This window comes from Cololabis saira, chromosome 10 (assembly GCF_033807715.1).
Source record: "Cololabis saira isolate AMF1-May2022 chromosome 10, fColSai1.1, whole genome shotgun sequence".
Classification (NCBI taxonomy): Eukaryota; Metazoa; Chordata; class Actinopteri; order Beloniformes; family Belonidae; genus Cololabis; species Cololabis saira.
Genome location: NC_084596.1, coordinates 33,966,135 through 33,985,905, shown reverse-complemented (window position 1 = coordinate 33,985,905; position 19,771 = coordinate 33,966,135). Strand labels below are relative to the sequence as shown.

At 43.5% G+C, this 19,771-nt stretch overlaps 1 protein-coding gene across 2 annotated transcripts in view; it reads right to left on the bottom strand.

Annotated features, from left to right (window-relative positions):
• pik3r2 (phosphoinositide-3-kinase, regulatory subunit 2 (beta)) overlaps positions 1-19,771 on the bottom strand; it is a 48,502-nt gene that overhangs the window by 8,009 nt on the left and 20,722 nt on the right. For both annotated transcript variants that reach the window (XM_061732670.1, XM_061732671.1), the window contains exons 3-15: positions 15,120-15,212; positions 14,643-14,717; positions 12,407-12,556; positions 10,108-10,318; positions 9,936-10,021; positions 9,752-9,854; positions 7,638-7,736; positions 7,363-7,543; positions 7,160-7,279; positions 6,069-6,211; positions 5,795-5,971; positions 875-946; positions 624-794 (exon numbers count right to left, since the gene is read on the bottom strand). In XM_061732670.1, coding sequence (XP_061588654.1) covers positions 624-794; positions 875-946; positions 5,795-5,971; positions 6,069-6,211; positions 7,160-7,279; positions 7,363-7,543; positions 7,638-7,736; positions 9,752-9,854; positions 9,936-10,021; positions 10,108-10,318; positions 12,407-12,556; positions 14,643-14,717; positions 15,120-15,212 — 1,681 coding nt within the window. The remainder of the gene's footprint in view (positions 1-623; positions 795-874; positions 947-5,794; positions 5,972-6,068; positions 6,212-7,159; positions 7,280-7,362; positions 7,544-7,637; positions 7,737-9,751; positions 9,855-9,935; positions 10,022-10,107; positions 10,319-12,406; positions 12,557-14,642; positions 14,718-15,119; positions 15,213-19,771) is intronic.

The window sequence follows — 19,771 nt, the reverse complement described above, 5'->3', positions numbered from 1 at the left end:
TCTGCCTTAGGGGCAACCGACTTTGAAATCTCAATATACTCCTTGATGTGAGAAACTTTCAAGTCCTTCCCACATAGCTTGCAAACTGCAAATTTGTTGTCCTTTTCGGACAGCGGACATTCGGATGCCATTTTCAGTGTTGATGTTTTGTAGAGATGGCCACACCCCATTAGGAGACCTGGGTCTGAGGTGTGGGAATGTTGTTTTAAACGTCATCGGATTGGCCTGCTTTGAAGTATTTTGAGAACCGCTGGACTGCTGGAGCCTATCCCAGCTCTCTTCAGGTGATTGCCTGGTGTTAATCCAATTTTTTATCAACATTTTTGATCAAATAAGACCAACATTAAACACGTAAGAGAGAATGTGTTAATAAATGGACTTCAGATGTCTCGTACTGGCTGTCGGTGCTTCACTGGTCTCATTCCCAGCGTGCAGGAGATGCTCACACAGTATGGACTTAACCAAAAATACATTCTTGAAAGGTATTACTTGAAGTTGTAACACAAAAAACCTGTTTTCTTTTTTTATTTTCACATTGGATTAGCAGATATACCAGCATGTACTGTAGACCCCTGGCTAGCAGAGGTTTTTACTGGACAGAAAGTGCAGAAACTCCCACTTACACGACGGAGCAGGCGTAGGAGCCCTTCTGGGACTGGCTCTCCCGGATGAGGAAGGTCCCGTCGCACGTTCCCCTCAGCATCTCTTCGGCCTGCGTCCGTTTGATGTCGCCCACGTACCAGGTACACTCGCTGTGGTGAGGGGAGCCCTCGTCTTCTTCAAGTGAGTAGGAACTGAGGACGACAGCGACGCGTCAACACTCGACACGTCTCACCACAAGCAACCGCGGGAGCATAAGGAAACAAACTCTTACTCATCAGCGTCGCTCTTTATGCCCAGCCACTCGTTGATTTTCTTCTGCCTCGTCCCCTTTTGTGTCAACCATCTGAAAAGGCACAAACGTGTGCATGAAGCATCTACACGGTTAGTGTGATTCAAAGTAAAACATGTCGGTATGTAGGGCTCAAACGATTCCTCGAATAATTTGAGTAATTTGATTACAAAAAATGATGGAGGAATTTTCTCTGCCTCGAGGAATCGTTTAATTTTGCAGCTCAAAGCAGGTATTTCGCCCGGACTACGTTTAATGCGGCACAATGCGCTGACGGTACAGTGCGCTGGTACAGCACGTAAAGGAAAAAGAAAGAGGCGGTGGATATGTTTGGTTTTTGTAACATTTCAGGCTCAGGCAGTCTGCACTGGCCCAGATGGGAGACACATGTAGCTCAGTGCTTTACTTTTATTTTTAATCCACTCTATATTCTTCTGGTCCGTTCTCCTATATGTTCCCCCCCTAACCCGGTACATACATAGGTTCCTCTAAACATCTGTTCCCGCTACAGTTTTAAAAGAAAAGAAAAAGGCAGAAAATGTCAGAAAAATAAAAACGTAATAAAGAAAGAGTAGTTTTCAATTTTATCTCTGTAGTCATTCATGGATAAAACAAGCAGCACTGGTGCCTAATGTGCTCCAATACAGCAGGTCTCAGAATTTTATTTTGAACACTGCCAAAACTAAAAATCTTATACTTTAACTTAAAACTTAAGTAGCACTTAAAATTAGCTTGACACAAATGAAAGTTCAATTGAAACACGTGGGAAAAACCCCTAACCTTTTAAGTGATGTGTGTTATCTGGTGTAATGGCATTTTTAGGTTAGAAATAAGAAAACTTCTTGGTAAGATCCTTAGTTTTTTGAGTGAAGGCAGTGAATTTGGTCAACTGGTGTAAGTTCAGGGTTTTTAAATGCACAGCCATGAACCTACTGTATTATATCATTTAGTCTTTGTCAATTAACATCTAACATCTTATTAGGGCCCGAGCACCTTCAGTGCGAAGGCCCTATTGTATCTGTAGGAATTATTTGTATTTTTTTTATTATTATTATTCTTATTATTTTTCTGACGAAAGGAGGGCCTTTTTACCCCCCTAAACGTGCCCAAAAAGTCACCAAATTTTGCACCCAAGCCAGGCCTGGTGAAAAATTTTATATTTAATGGTTTGCATTAATGGGCGTGGCAAAATGGCTCAACAGCGCCCCCTTGAAAACTTTGTGCCTCAAGCCCCACGATACGGTTTGACGTACATGCACGAAAATCGGTACACGCCTGTATCATGACGTAACTTAAAGAAAAGTCTCTTGGCGTCATGCCCGAAACTGAACAGGATGTCGGCCATTTTGAATTAGTCGTGTCATTTTGGCGAAATTTATGCCATTCCTTCGGCAGTTAATACGGCCCGAACCGTAACGAGCACCCAGGTGTGTTATACATCAAAATGTGCGTCTCCATCCTCCGACACCACGCATTACTTTTCTCTCTCAAAAGCATTACCGAGGAGACGCTAGACGCCAAAAAGCGCGCCCACCCTTCATCTGATTGGTTCAGACAGAAAAAACTTTGCGCCTCAAGCCCCATAATACGGTTTGACGTACATGAACGAAAGTCGGTACACACTTGTATCATGTTGCAACTTACAGAAAAGTCTCTTGGCACCATGGTCGAAACCGAACAGGAAGTCGGCCATTTTGAACATTCTGAATGAATCACGTAATTTTGGAGCAATATATGCCATTCCTTCGAGAATTAATACGGCCCGAACCGTATCATGAACCCAGATGTGTTATACATCAAAATGTGCGTCTCTATCCTGCGACTACGCGCATTACTTTTCTCTTTCAAAAGTGTTACCGTGGCGACGCTAGACGCCAAAAAGCGCGCCACCCTTCATTTGATTGGTCCATATTTGATAGTTCCCCAAAAGTCACCAAATTTTGCATGCAAGGCAGGCCTGGTGATAAATTTGATATTTCATGGTTTGTATTAATGGGCGTGGCAAAATGGCTCAACAGCGCCCCCTTGAAAACTTTGTGCCTCAAGCCCCACGATACGGTTTGACGTACATGCACCAAAATCGGTACACACCTGTATCATGGCGCAACTTAAAGAAAAGTCTCTTGGCGCCATGGCCGAAACCGAACAGGAAGTCGGCCATTTTGAAATCTGATTGGTCCATATTTGATAGTTCTCCAAAAGTCACCAAATTTTGCATGCAAGACAGACTTGGCGATAAATTTGATATTTCATGGTTTGCATTAATGGGCGTGGCCTAACGGCTCAACAGCGCCCCCTAGAATACTTTTCTCTGCCATAACTTTTGAATGGTTTGACATAGGAAGTTGTGGGTGGTGTCATGGGATTCTGTAATGAGTCCTTAAGCTTCGTTGGCCTTAATTAGCCCCGCCCCTTCTTCTGATTGGTTGTCCCGATTTTCTGATATAACTTTGGAATGGTTTGACATAGAGAGTCGTGGGTGGTGTCATCAGATTCTTTATGGAGTCCTTGACCTTCATTGGCCTGAATTAGCCCCGCCCCTTCTTCTGATTGGTTGTCCCTTTTTTCTGCTATAACTTTTGAATGGTTTCACATAGGAAGTCGTGGGTGGTGTCGTTTCTGGCTTATGGGGGGCGGTGGCCGTGAGTGCGAGGGCCCGTTCATCGCTGCTTGCAGCTTTAATTATTATTTTTTTTTTTCTTCTGACAAAGTGATGGCCTTTTTGCCCCCCTTAACATGCCCAAAAAGTCACCAAATTTTGCACCCAAGTCAGGCCTGGCGAAAAATTTGATATTTAATGGTTTGCATTAATGGGCGTGGCAAAATGGCTCAACAGCGCCCCCTTGAAAACTTTATGCCTCAAGCCCCACGATACGGTTTGACGTACATGCACGAAAATCGGTGCACACCTGTATCATGGGACAACTTAAAGAAAAGTCTCTTGCCGTCATGCCCGAAACCGAACAGGAAGTCGGCCATTTTGAATTAATCATGTAACTTTGGCCCAATTTATGCCATTCCTTCGGCAGTTAATTCAGCCCGAACCGTAACGTGCACCCAGGTGTGTTATACATCAAAATGTGCGTCTCCCTCCTGCGACTACACGCATTACTTTTCTCTTTCAAAAGCGTTACCGTGGCGACGCTAGACGCCAAAAAGCGCGCCCACCCTTCATCTGGTTGGTTCAGACAGAAAAAACTTTGCGCCTCAAGCCCCATAATACGGTTTGACGTACATGAACGAAAATCGGTACACACCTGTATCATGTCGCAACTTAAAGAAAAGTCTCTTGGCTCCATGGCCGAAACCGAACAGGAAGTCGGCCATTTTGAACATTCTGAATTAATTGCGTAATTTTGGAGCAATATATGCCATTCCTTCGAGAGTTAATTCAGCCCGAACCGTAACGTGAACCCAGATGTGTTATACATCAAAATGTGCGTCTCCATCCTGCGACTACACGCATTACTTTTCTCTTTCAAAAGTGTTACCGTGGCGACGCTAGACGCCAAAAGGCGCGCCCCCCCTTCATCTGATTGGTCCATATTTGATAGTTCCCCAAAAGGCACCAAATTTGGCATGCAAGCCAGGCCTGGCGATAAATTTGATAATTCATGGTTTGCATTAATGGGCGTGGCAAAATGGCTCAACAGCGCCCCCCGGAAAACTTTGTGCCTCAAGCCCCACAATACGGTTTGACGTACATGCATGAAAATCGCTACACACCTGTATCATGGCACAACTTAAAGAAAAGTCTCTTGGAGCCATGGCCGAAACCGAACAGGATGTCGGCCATTTTGAATAAATTGTGTCATTTTGGCGAAATTTATGCCATTCCTTCGGCAGTTAATTCAGCCCGAACCGTAACGTGCACCCAGGTGTGTTATACATCAAAATGTGCGTCTACATCCTGCGACTACACGCATTACTTTTCTCTTTCAAAAGTGTTACCGTGGCGACGCTAGACGCCAAAAGGCGCGCCCCCCCCTTCATGTGATTGGTCCATATTTGATAGTTCTCCAAAAGTCACAAAGTTTTGCATGCAAGCCAGACTTGGCGATAAATTTGATATTTCATGGTTTGCATTAATGGCCGTGGCCTAACGGCTCAACAGCGCCCCCTAGAATCCTTTTATCTGCCATAACTTTTGAATGGTTTGACATAGGAAGTTGTGGGTGGTGTCATGGGACTTTGTAATGAGTCCTTAAGCTTCGTTGGCCTTAATTAGCCCCGCCCCTTCTTCTTATTGGTTGTCCCGATTTTCTGCTATAACATTGGAATGGTTTGACATAGAGAGTCCTGGGTGGTGTCGTCAGATTCTTTATGGAGTCCTTGACCTTCATTGGCCTGAATTAGCCCCGCCTCTTCTTCTGATTGGTTGTCCCTTTTTTCTGCTATAACTTTTTAATGGTTTGACATAGGAAGTCGTGGGTGGTGTCATGGGACTTTGTACTGAGTTCTTAAGCTTCGTTGGCCTTAATTAGCCCCGCCCCTTCTTCTGATTGGTTGTCCCGATTTTCTGCCATAACTTTTGAATGGTTTAACATAGAGAGTCGTGGGTGGTGTCATGGGACTCGGTATTGAGTCCTTGACCTTCATTGGCCTGAATTAGCCCCGCCCCTTCTTCTGATTGGTTGTCCCGATTTTCTGCCATAACTTTTGAATGGTTTGACATAGGAAGTCGTGGGTGGTGTCATTTCTGATATGCTTATGGGGGGCGGTGGCCGTGAGTGCGAGGGCCCGTTCATCGCTGCTTGCAGCTTTAATGTATATTTATAATTGCTCTTTAACTAAACAAAAATATGTTTTATCCAATTACTCGATTAAATCGATGGAAATTTCAGTAGAATACTCGATTACTAAAATATTCGATAGCTGCAGCCCTCGGTATGTGAGACTTACATCAGGTACTGGTCTCTGATCTTGCGCAGCTGCATGAGATCCGGCTTGAGGCTGTTCATCTTCTTATCGATCTCTCTGTTGTCTGAAACCTGCTGCCGCAGGTCCTGCTCCAGCTTACGCTTGCTGTCGTGGATCTCCTTCACGCGAGACCTCAAGCGCTCCGAGTTGCTCTGGATCCTAATTTAAAACAAGAGAGAAAAGAAAATGATGTTCATTCCATCTTTTCCTTGCATCCAAGTTCAGGCTGTTCCGTCGTCGTTGATGAGACACCTACTTTTGAATTTCCTTCTCGTTTCCCTCGCGCTGGAACCGCTCCAGAGACTCCCTGCTGTACCGCTCCTGGGTCTCAAACTGCTCTTCGAAGATCTTGATGGTCTCATTGAAGGCCTCGATGGCCGTGCGCTTCATCTGCAGCTCCTGCGGGAGAAGAGGACGACACACAAACTGTGACTCTGCAAACGCGACTGGAGGGTCCGTCGTGTTGTGACTAGTGTTGTTTTTGGCAGCCTGTTTCAATTTTAGTTTTGTTCTAGTTTGGGTCAAGCTATCATTTTAGTTTTTATTATCTTTAGTTTTAGTCACGTTCATACTCTTTTTAGTCGTGTCAAGTTTCGGTCGACATTTTAGTCTTATTTTAGTCAGAATTGTCCATTTCAGTCAAAGATTGTATTTAGCCAAATCCATTTTAAAATTCAAACAAGGTTATCTTATTATTATATTATTGCTACCTTATAGACTCAAGAATACATTCATTCCAGATACAGAAGACTCTAATTTGAGTTTACAACATATTTATTTTTCCACATTTCTCCCCATCTTTTTCGACGACACATTCGGTTTTCTTTTCCACGTCTATGTAGGAAAGTGTATCCAAAGATGGTTCTTCTTCTTCTCCCAGCGTTTCTCTATGTAACTTTGTTTTTAATAACGTGAACCTAGAGCTCTGCGTTAACGGCATCAGCCTCTAACTCTGCAGCTGCATCTTCTGGATCTGATTCCCCGCTGCAGCGACTGGGATTGAGGACTAACGTCACCCAGCAGAACTAAACCAGAGGAAACTACTGAAAACATGGACATTAAGGATCTTTAGTAGAACATTTAGTCTGGTCTCGTTTTGGTCAATGAAAATGAAGACACATTTTAGCAGAGTTTTTATTTTGTAATCTACATTTTAGTCTCGTTTTTATTCGTCTACGATATTGCATTATATATTTAATTATCATTATCATCACATGACCAGCATTTTCGTTGCGCCTCGTCTCGTTTTCCTCAGGTGATAAAGGTTCGTTGATGATGACATTTAGTCATAATTTTCATTGACGAAAGCAACATTAGTTGTGAGCTGTCCGTCTGCAGAGCCCTCACCTGTGAAGTGCGCGTGTATTCCTCGTACAGGGAGTCGTACTCGCGGCTCTTCTCCTGGAACTGCTCGTGGTAAACCTTCAGCTGCTCCCCGACCTCCTCTATGCTGTTCTCCTTCACCAGCTGGTCCATGCAAAAAACACCAGTCATTTAGCACTAAAGCACACTTACAGAGGCTCCGGGCCAACAAACGGGGCATGGCCAACCTGCTGATATTTGGAGACGGGGTACAGCAGCTTGGTGTCCAGCTTGGCGTTGTACTGGGCCAGGGACTCGTGGCGGTAGTGATTGATGAGCTCCACGACGGAGAGGAAGGTCAGCGGCTCAGAGAAACCGTAGCGACCCTCTCGGTAGTAAATCTTTATAAGCTTGTTGTTCCCGCCTTTCCTGTAAAAGGGACACAGGAGAGCCGTGAACAAGACCAGGCCGAAGAGAGAGAGGTTCTCTGTTTGTTGCAAAGGTCCGGTCTGGTTGCGGTTACCTGAGGGTGAGCGTGTACTCGCCCTCCAGTTTACTGGACGCGTCCCGGACCAGGAAGGTGCCGTCCGGAGTGTCTCGCAGCTTCTCGTTGGCCTCCTCTCTGCCAGTAGCACAGCATATTCACATGTTTAGCTGTAATCAGCTTGTTCTGTCATCAGAACAACTGTTTCATGCCAACGTAACGTAAACCTTCCTGCCTCGTCGTGATTTCTAACAGTAAATAGCAGTGGTGGCTGGTGCTAAACAGTTTAGGGGTGTAACGGTACACAGAAGTCACGGTTAGGTACAAGCTTGGTACAATGGGGAAAAAAGAAAGGTAGAAAATAATATTTTGGTCCTTTAAATTTGAAAAATGTAAACATCCAACAGTGGCTTATTGGTCAGAAGTTTTAGTGAAGTAGTTCAGTTATGCTGCAGTGGAAAAAGAAAACTGAACATAAAGTCGGGGTGTATCATTTCAACAAGTCCACTGTTATTTTGTATTGTTTTTTTATTCCTGGTTTGGGTTCAGTTTATTTGACACATTAGAGAGAAGAAAAACATTAACATTTCCATTGTTCTGTCTGGAATCTATATTATTTGAAAAGATAACGTTCCTTTCTTTCAGATATTTGATAATATACAAAATCAACAAATATCATTTCAAAAGCAAGTGTTATTTAGCCTATTTAAAACAAACATAAAAATCTGGTTTGTGTAGTTCAGTTTGATTTTCTACAGTTCGGGTTTGCATCCCACAGTTCAGTTTGTGTTTTTTTCGGTTCAGTTTCCTACTTGAACATGATTTTGATCGGACCTAAGCTCCTTTTATCTTCTGTTTTTCCTCCACTGAACGCCTCGAGAAAGGGTGTTTTTGTAAAGAAACAACCGCATTTAGTTTAGTTCCCTCAGTTTTGCCATTTTGCTCAGCTGAAAAAGATGGGGAATGAATTGTCCGATCACATTAGATTAAAAAATACAACATACGAGTACGTCACGATACTGGTCGCTGATTCGTCGCTGATAACTGAGTTTCTGGGACGCACACGACTGCATCCCTTTATGTAATGTAATGTAATGTAATGTAAACTTTATTTGTATAGCACCTTACATCGACCTCAAGGTGAACCAAAGTGCTTTACATAACATACAACAAAATAAAACAAGAATAAAACATATGAACATATAAAAACATCAAGTATAAAAAGTGTCGCCACACTACTGGGTATTAAAAGCCACCCTGAATAAATAAGTTTTAATTTTAGATTTAAAAAGGCCAAGGTCAGAGATGGTGCGTAATTCACAGGGGAGCTTATTCCAGAGCCTGGGGCCGGCAACTGAAAAGGCTCGGTCACCCCAGCGCTTATACTTTGACCTGGGCACTTCCAACAAACGTTGGTTGGAGGACCTCAGAGCTCTGCCAGGCTCACGCACTGTTAAAATCTCCGATAAATAAGGAGGGGCAAGGCCGTTAAGAGCTTTAAAAACAAACATTAAAAGTTTAAAATCAACTCTAAAACGAACAGGCAGCCAGTGAAGGGAATAGAGGACCGGGGTGATGTGCTCTCGTCTGGGTGTGTTCATTAAAAGACGGGCAGCTGCATTTTGTACCAGCTGAAGACGGCTAAAAGAGGATTGGGCAATGCCAACATAAAGTGCATTGCAATAGTCCAATCTGGAGCTGACTAGAGCATGGATAGCTCTCTCCATGTCGTGACGGCTCAAAAATGTTTTGACTTATGATTCAAACCAATTAAAAGGAGATCCTCAGGTCACGCTTATCAAATGTTCGAGAGCTTTTACACTGGATTCTGTTTGACCCGCGCCCTTACTTCCGGAAGTAGATAAAATAAAATAAAAAACATTTTGTAACCAAATAAATATTTAAACAACATTTCATTACTATTGACAGTCACCCACAGATTGAAGTAACGCCTTATTCTAATAATTATATGCATCTTACAGCATGTTTTTAATTTTATTCTTATTTTTTATTCTTCATCTCTCTATTTGATGGGGCGGCGCCCTAGCGCCCTCTACTGACCAGCCACCACTGGTAAATAGTAACTTCATAGCTAGTTTCTGACTGATACCTACTAAATTAGCTGGAATAAAATACACTTTTTAATTCTTCACCTGGAAATGTCTCCCCAGTACCACTCGGCGTCACTCAGGAGGCTGTTTTGGTCCGTCATGGCCGGTGGGGTCATCTTTGACACGGCCGGCTTGGCTGGAAGGACTGGAAACAGAAATCATCGTTGAAAAGCGTTGCAGGAAACTGAAACTGGTGTGACTGATCTCAGTAAGTACGTGTGCTCACGTGGAGAAGGCAGGTCCTGTTGCATAGTCGTCTCTATGAGCAGCCGCTCCACCACCATGGCAGGGACGTTCTCGTCTGAGGAAAACCTGCGCGGCACCACGGTCACAGTTTAACTGCATAAATGACCCCCAAATTATTATAATAATATAATTCAACCAAAACAATGACGAACCATGAGGAGGAGGGGTCGGTCCAGATCAGCAGCGGACCAAAGATGGTTCCCAGAGTGTGTGTGTCCAGGCCGTTGCCGGCCTGGGCCTGGGCGGCCTTGGCCAGGTGTGTGAGGAGGAACTGCAGGGTGAGACGGTGGTGCAGCGGGACCGCGGGGGAGTTCTCCAGGACCAGGCTCACCTCCCTGTCATGGCTGCCCGCCACAGCTCCGTCTGGAGGAAGGAAACATACCCATGTAAATATCTATACATCTATTTATTTATTACGGATCCCCATTAGTCCTCACTGCAGTGAGTACTATTCTTCCTGGGGTCCAACATTGCACACATAAAACAATAAAATACAATCCTTACAATTAAAACATAACTAAATTCAAACAAAAATGATCTGAGATGTAATGGAATTCAACCCTTAAATTGTTTCCGCTACAGTTTTAACTAAAAGACAATGTGCTCCAATACAGCAGGTCTCATAATTTTATTTTGAACACTGTCAAAACTCTTATAAAGACTTTAGCTTAAAACTTAACTAGAACTTAAAATTTGCTTGACACAAATGAAAGTTCAATTGAAACACGTGGGAAAAACACTTTTAAGTTATGTGTGTTATCAGGTGTAATGGCATTTTTAGGTTAGAAATAAGAAATTTCTTGGTAAGATCCTTAGTTTTTTGAGTGAAGGCAGTGAATTTGGTCAACTGGTGTAAGTTCAGGTTTTTTTTTAAATACACAGCCATGAACCTACTGTATTATATAATTTTGTCTTAGTAATGTCAATTAACATCTAACATCTTATGTATATTCATAATTGCTCTTTAACTAAACAAAATTATGTTTTATCCGATTAATCAATGGAATTTTACAGTGGAATACTCGATTACTAAAATATTCGATAGCTGCAGCCCTAGAATAAAAAGGTCCAAGAACGAAGGATCTGTGGCAATAAAAACAACAAACTATTATAGTTGTGAGGTGAATGAGAGAGAGACACCTGAGAGAGACAGGGAGAGGAGTCAAAAGCCGTTGAACTGGCAGTTATCTTAAACAGTGATCTGACATCGTTGTGGCTCATCAGCTGCAGCGTCACCAAACAGCAGCTGGGACGACACGCACTCTACACACAGCAGCAGGAAACAGCTGCATCGCTCCAGCTACAGGTGTTGAACAGCAAACAACTGAGCCACAGCACAGGATCGCACTTAATCCCTCTGTTAGAGAGCAAGATGAATTACTGGGAAAGTAAATCAAAAGGGCAGAAAAATTCAAGGACTGGATGTGAAGCAGGTGGGACGAGGTGTCCTGGGGCTGCAGCATCGCGGATATGCAACTTCCGACTCCACAACTACGCCGATGTGTCACAAACGTCACCACCTGCACCGATCCTGAGCTCAGCCTCGTATCCTCAGACAACCAGCGTCTCCTCACCGCCGCTGCTTTTCTGTCTTCCTTCTAAACGTCATTGTAGCGAGAAAGTGAGGTGGTGACGTGCAGAAACTGTCTACCTGTTTGGTCTACCTGCCTCAACCCAGAGCCTATATTTCACTTAAACCCACCTCATACCAGAATAAACCCCGTCTTCACCAATGGTAAGTCAAACCATCAGTGCTCCGATCAAAGCCCCATTAAGCCCTGGAAGCGACGGCGGACACACTTTTGACCCCAGCCTGCTATCACCCCCCAGTTTTGCCAAGATAAAGTAAATATGATAATGATAATGCTGCTAAAGCTCGAGAAAACAGAAAACGGCCATCTACTGATTAAAGGTCAACAGAAAACGACTGTGCTGCAATTGTGCTAAAACTACATAACAATCTTCAATCGAACCTTTATTTACACTTGTGGAGGGAAAGATGTCTTCAATTTAAGTTAATTTAAATAAGAAACTCCACCAAGAAGATGAAAGCATGTTTTTGAACCCCAACTGTAAAAATGTGTTCATTTAAAGAAGCTATAAAATGTTTTGTGAGAACATTTTTGCTGACTTGTATGAACATCATTATTTATTTATTTTTCTGAGCTGCTAACATAAACAGACCTTGACAGTCCATTTTCTTTGAAAGTGTTTCTGCTGCTCTATTTTTTCCTTCGCTTTATTTATTCAGTACATTCCCACTTTTAGTGTCTGACTGATTTCATTCAGATTTGTCTATTGAGTTTTGAAACGTGCATGTTTTTGATACAATTCTGTCATTTCTTTCATGCCAGCACATATTAGCTTCACAAAGTTGCCCCACAGATGTCACGAAACGTCAATAATATGGGCAATATTGGTCTTTTCCTTTGCATAGCAGCACATTCCTACCTCCTGACTGCTGGAGCAGCTGCTGCTGCAGGACAGCAGCGTGCAGCTGGGGGTAGATGCACGCAGGGATGACGGGCGACGGCAGGTCTCTCAGGTACTGCAGGACGCTCTCAGACAGGAAGCCTACGTCCGTCTGGGCAATATCCGTCTCTGGACCAAAAACACCCAATATAAAGAAAAGATATGTTCAGGAGAAGATTATTACAGAAACAAATACCAGCAAAGTAAAAACAAAAAAAAAAAAAGCTGACCACATATTCTGTGGATTTTCCTCGACTGTAGGTTTGGTTTTGGTTGAGGTTTCAATATCAAGTCCTCGTTCTGCAAAACACTTTCCAATGTGTTCCTCGCTCAGACAAACACACTCACGCAGCAGTTCTTCACTGCAAAAACTCAAAATCTTACCAGGAATATTTGTCTTATTTCTAGTTAAAATGTCTAATTTTTTGTCAAAAAAATCTCATTACACTTAAAACAAGAGTCATCACCAGAAAAACCTATTTGACAATTTTCAGCTGTTTCAAGTAAGTGAAATAAGTAGAAAAATCTGCCAGTGGGACAAGATTTATCTTCTCATTACAAACAAAAAAATCTTGTTCCAGACAGATTTTTATACTTATTTTAAGTGAAAATCTACTTGAAACAGGTGAAAATTGTTGTTTTTTGAGTTTTTGAGTCTTGTCTTAAGTGTAATGAGATTTTTTTGACTAAAAATTTGACATTTTAACTAGAAATAAGACAAATATTCTTGGTCAGATTTTGAGTTTTTGCAGTGTTCTGAGACACGCTGCATGTCCGGGGTCAATGTGGGGTCCTGCACAAGGACCCTTAGGCATGGGTGGGGATCAAACTGCAGACCTTCAGTTGGAACTAGTGGATTGTAGGACTGGGGAAGAAGAAGGGGTGCAGGGGGAGTACAGACACCTGGATGTTCACCGAGACAATTGAATGGATGAGAAATGCAGCACTGAGACTGTCCTCAAGAAGGGACGACAAGACTGTACATCTAGAGGAGGTCTGGGTCTGTGAGCTGATTCTCAACACCGTAAGTCTTTGGTGGAGAGGATGCTGGTGCTGTCGGAGTGGCAGCATCAGATAGTGACTCAAAGAAACAAAAAAAAAACCCCATGAAGAAGTCTGGCCCTTCAGCATGAGACAACACTGCACATTCTCTACACCAGGGGTTCCCAAAGTGGGAGGGCGGCGCCCCCTAGAGGGCGTGCAGAGCCATTGCACAAGTTGAAAAAATGAATGCTTGCACACTGCTTGGTGAGTTGTGCAGATAATACATAAACTAATGTAGCTCAAGCCGTCCGTCCTGCTCATGTTGAGCGTCACAGTAAAACACCTGCAATCAACTTCTTCACTTAGCTAGCAGACTGAAAATAAAATAGCCGTCTTGGACAAAACTCCTTCTTCAGCTGTCAAATAAAAGCTGTGTCTAGTTAAACTTAACTGTCCGGCTAAAAATGCTCAGTTACAGGACTGTCTCAGAAAATTAGAATATTGTGATAAAGTTCTTTATTTCCTGTAATGCAATTAAAAAAACAGAAATGTCATACATTCAGGATTCATTACAGATCAACTGAAATATTGTAAGCCTTTTATTATTTTAATATTGCTGATTATGGCTTACAGTTTAAGATTAAAATTCCCAGAATATTCTAATTTTTTGAGATAGGATATTTGAGTTTTCTTAAACTGTAAGCCATGATCAGCTATATTAAAATAATAAAAGGCTTGCAATATTTCAGTTGATTTGTAATGAATCCAGAATGTATGACATTTTTGCATTACAGAAAATAAAAGGACTTTATCACAATATTCTACTTTTCTGAGACAGTCCTGTATAGTATTCATTGGCATGAAGTTTAGAGAATGTGCTACTAAGGTGCACTGATGGAAATAATTGTGTATTGTGTGCCGGTGGTGTTTATATTTTATTATGAAACAAAAGAAATGTGCACTAATTAAAAAAATGTAAAAAAAGGTTTTCTTTCAAATTTTTGATCGTGCCAGATTATTTACCATATACAAAACTGCTCTTATAAACCAATGGGGGCTCACCGGAAAAAGTTTGTCTCCGGTTAATGACGCGAATGAAATTAAACTGAACTTCATTTAATTCAAATGTCCTGATTGAGATAAAGCATGAACTTGAAATGAGCCACGTCTGAAAAGCAAATGCACTTGCATCAGAAACGTGGTGAAAACAGCTGAATGACACGTTTCTCACCGGAGCTCAGGGTGTAGACGGGACTCTCCGAGCCTGAGGAGCCACCGCTTCTGTATAAGGTCTTGTGGTCCAGACCTGAGGGACAAAAACAACAGTTCACGCTGGAAAAGGATAAAAAAAAAAACAAAAAAAAAACAACACAGTCCACACTGAGACAAGGTGAGAGGAGAAGTGGTAACAGCAACATTTACTATAAGAGGAATTAGTTCAGCCCAAATAATAAATGACTCCAGACGTGCCAAAAACACGGAGCAGTTACATGAATGTGGGATAGAGACGAGCTGAAGGATGAAGACGTAACCACAGCAACGAAGAAGCTAAGCTAAATCATGAACAATAACACAGTCATGAAAAAAACCCTTGTGAGTTTAGGTGCTGTGCATGAACACGTCAGAGCTCCCGTACGTACGCGTACATGCGCGTACATGCGTGTACATGTGTGAATGCGGCGGGCTGGCGGTCCCGCGCTGGAGTTACCTCGTTTCTCGATGGCCTGCACCAGGCTGACGAGGGCCGGGGGCGCCGTCTCCGGCGGCGTGAACTGCTCACTGAGTTCTGGCACCAAAACAGCTGAAACAACAACACAAATCTCTTACACTTGGGCCCCGAGGAGGTCGCCGCCAGCCGGGAGCGTTCACGCTCCTGAAAGCATGCCAGAGGACTGGAGCAGCGCAACAGCACACGCGCTTTATTGGCAGTTTAGAGCCCATTTTGAGTTCATTATCACTTTCACGAGCAGAGCCATTTTGAAAAGGCTCCGGGGATCCAACTCTTCCACTTGTTTGCTCAAAATGAAGAAGAAAAAAAAAAAATGAGTGAAACAGAACTGGAGTTAAAGTAAGAAGGTGTGGGAACCTGAGAGTCTGGATGATTACAGAAAAATAAAAATAACAAGAATGTTATCTGCTTTACAGCTGAAGAAGTCAAACATCTTTTCAGAGGGAAAAGGAGGAGAGAAAAACAAGCCCCCCCCCCCCTCGGTTCTTTGCGTGAGTGGAGCATAATAAAGGATTTAATCAAAACTACTGCACAAGCAGAAGCCCTGCGCCAGGCCCGGCCCGGCCCGGCGGGCGGGCGGGCGGCGCTCCCTGCTCGGCTGTGGCGTGTGAAGGAGGGGGAGGGGTCGTACCAGGTGGGGGGAGGGCCCGGCCCGGCCCGGCCAGGCCCGGCTGGGAGGGATCCTGGCAGAGGGTTCCTGCTCCTGGCCCAGCTCGGCTAAACCGCTGCTGATTATTAATTTGGGGAGTTCGTACGAGCAACGCCGTGTCAGCACATTCTGCCCACGCTCCCTCCTCCTCCTCCTCCTCCTCCTCTCTCACCCTGCTCTCTCTGCTTCTGCTCTCCATGGACTTTTACCCCCCTCCAGGCCTCTTTCATTTAGGTTTTTATTTGATTTCACTCCTTTTTCCTGTTTTTTTCCCCCCCTTTTTTTCCCCATCTTTGTGCCTCTCCCTCTGCTTCTTTCTTCCAGTCTCTCTGCCTGACAGTTAGACGTGGAGGCTTCGCCTGGAAGTGTCTCCAGCTCTCCAACAGACCTCTTCCTCCTCCTCCTCCTCCTCACACAAGCTGGCCACTTGGGCTGCCAGGCCCGTCCGTGTCTGAGCAGAACCTCACAGACTGGGAGTGGAGTGGAAACCAGGGTGCATTTTCCTGCTTGTAAACTTTTAAAGTCTTTTGTTTCCCCTTTGTCTTGCAAAAAAAAAAAAAAAAAAAAAAACAGCCCTCCAGTCTTTTGTGGGTTTTGTAAAGTTCTTGAAAAAGACCCGTAGAAGCATTTCTGCAGTAGACGGGGAGTCGCTGACAGGCTCGTGGCAGGCATACCTTCACTTCAGCTAGGTTTTACACCTCGGTTTTATGTCGTCCCTGGTTAAAAACCACCGTCACAACTCAATCATGGGACTTTATTTTAACACAGGACGAAGGTAAAAAGGTCCCGGCTCATGCATCTGGCTGCTCTTTAATCTCAGATCAAGCAGCAGACGAGCAAAAGAAGAGAAGTTACACGCTGCACAGCCGCTGCTGTGCAGCGTGTCCATCCGTGTGCTTATATAACGTGCAGCAAGCGCTGCTGCACCTCCCCTCCCCCTCAGAAACTCTGCAAACTCTTGCAGCGATACAGCGTACATTTATTTCCAAGGATTTAATCGGCCAAATTAAACATCTGGAATGTCCTTATCTCAATAGGCAACATCTTATCGAACAGCACTGAAACCATTACAAAGGTTGATCCTTTTTAACATGCAAATAATTCACATTTCTGTCCTTTTTTTAAACTGATGAATCGCCAAGAAATGTATTAAGTCAAGAGAAAAACAGGGCTTCAGCTGCAAGATGTCAGAGGGAAAGAAATACTGTAAAATCAAGCAAGTTTTAATAAAATGTGAATGTCTAGTTTGCTCCTCCTTGACCACTTTACGAACAATGAGTGTACCTAACAAGGTGAGGAAGTAAAACTGTTGTTTTCATTTTTTTAGACAAAGATACCAAGAAACTACTAAAATAATTTCCATCTATGGTATTAAACCCAGCTTTCTTTGGGGTCTGGTGTGTTAACATCTTTGCAGCAGCCTTATAAAGCTTCTCGCTGTAATTTAATTGAACTTCTCCTTGAACTGGGGGCAGAACTGCATAGCGAGGTGTCTGGTTTCACTTCTGCCTCAACTTCACCCCTCTGCTGTTTAGGCAAGCGAGTGCTAACTGGTTGTTTTCCAAACTCAAAAAAATCTTTCACTCAAGACAAACTTTTAGGTGCACGAGGAACCGTTTTATGCTGCGCGCTGTTACAAGACGCCACGGCGCCATTTCCCATCCACGCCGGGGCCCCAGTACCGGGGGTTCAGGTCATCTACTGTAAGTGTGTGTAACCTTGAGCGGTGGGGAGAAGCCGGTAAATCGTGCCAATCCTGCAGAGAATAAAGTTTTCTTTCGCTCCACAAAACCTGACACACTAAATTCAACCAAATTGGGGAGAATGATTTGAGGGTCTGCAGAGAAACGTGATGCAGCTGGTGCCTCCATCTGCGGTGTGATGGGGTGGCCTTGGATTACACTGTGGCCCTTGTCCCGCTCCCTTTCTAGCCTCTCCGTAACCTTCCCATTCTCTCCTCCTGCTTTGTCAGCCCCCCTCCGACATTCTCCCCGGATTCTTTGAAAGTCTTTTCTTGGTAGAGAAGGTGGACGTGGAGAGCGAGCTTCTGAGAACTGGCTGTGCTAACGTGGTTTATAGCTGCCCGGAGACAGTGTCAGACGCCAGCGTGTGAGTGGAGGAGAGAGCCTGACGAAAGGGAGGGAGGACGTGGGAGAGGCGAGGGGGAGCTGGAGGGTGAGAGGAGGAGGAGGAGGAGAAGGGAGGAGTCTGCAAAAATACCAAACCATGGTTCACTTCAGGAGGCATTTAGAGTGAGGCCAAAGAGAGGACAGGAAGAAAGAAAGGAGGGAGAGAAAAACGCTCTTTCTGAGTTTCCAGACTTGTTTCTGCTGACTGATAAGAAGTCTGTCCACAACTGTAGCTGCCAACACATCGGTTCAGTCCTTGAGAGTTGTCACGGCAACAACAGCAAGTTTTACTCGGACAGATTATAATCTTATATTACACAACGTCCATCCTTATTTCTTCTGACACGCGTGGCAACAGGATCTCGGGCGAGATCGCGAGATTTTGCTGCGACGTGGCAGGAATTTAGTTTGACGTGCCGACTCCTCCTCCAACATGTGAGACCTGTGACAATTATGAATGTAATCCCAGTTTTCCTGGAGAAACACACGGGGTTACCATGGCACTGTCGGCTGTGGCTCAGTGGGTGGAGACGCCCGTCCTCCGACTGGAGGGTTGATGGATTGATCTTTACCCCGTAGCGGGGATAGCGATCAATCCTGAACCAAACGCTGGCCCCGATGCGCTCAGTGGGGTATGAATGTGAGAGTCAAAGCGATGGGTATTCAGAATATATTAATTTATAACAGCTATGGTGTGTTTGTGTGAATGGATGAAAGAAGAATAGACCGGCGACCTGTCCAGGGTGAACTCCTGCCTCTCGCCTGTAACGAGCTGGGAAGGTCCAGCAGACCTGGACGGATGAAACACACGTAGAAACACGTAGGGACTACAAACTAACTAACTAAAAAAAGGATGTATGTACGTAAGGACCCAGTACCGTGTCTGTGTGTATATGTAAATATATATGTATATGCATTAGGGGTGTAACAATATATCATGCCACGAAATTTCGCGATACAAAAACGCACCGAAACGTGTCGTGGAGGTGACAAGGTGTATCGCGATATTGGGTTATAAATATTAATCTATTGTGTTGACTAGTAACGCGCATCCGACCGCGCGTGGCGACCGCGCCTCGACCCGCGGACCAAAATCCTACTACGCTCAGAAGAAAGTAGTACCATTTTGCGGTCCCGATCACAGGACTCTAGCAGGGTTTTGAGCTCTGAACTTTTATGTCTGGTGTAGAGTTAAGCCTTACCTTATTAAATTAAACCTTTTTCGGGTCGTGAGTAGATAAACACGGGAAAACTTCTTCCGAGTTGTAGTGTACTTTAATGTCCCTCAACAGCGTAGGATTTTAGAACTTCAACACAGCACCTAGTGCTGTATCACTCCACCCAATCTAAAACATATTAACAACTACAGATAAACTGTAGTGTCATTATAGTCCCTGATTTACATCAGAATATAAAGAATATATTTATAAAATAATGAACCCTTAATTACCAAAATAACCTTCTTAACAAAAATAAATCTCCTCTTACACTTATAAGGTGAGCATGAATCAATCTTTTTTATGATGTAAAATTGTATGTAATTATTTACTTTTATTTATTTATTTAATTTTAGTTGTTAAATTTCTGGAAAAGAAAAAAAGTCAAATCATACATGAGAGAAACTATTCAGTTTGTGGCAAAATATTTGTACTTGTATGAAACTGAAGATGCATAATGCAAACCTGACATTTACTTTTAGTTCAGTTTGTGGAAAATGGTTGGCCTGGCTTTCTCTTTAAAACTTAAACAGTTATAAAGCATTACAAACTGTAACAATAGGGCAAACGTACAGTATTGTTTTGTATTTTGTGTCTTTCAAATAAAATACAATTTTTTCCAGTCATATGTTCCTC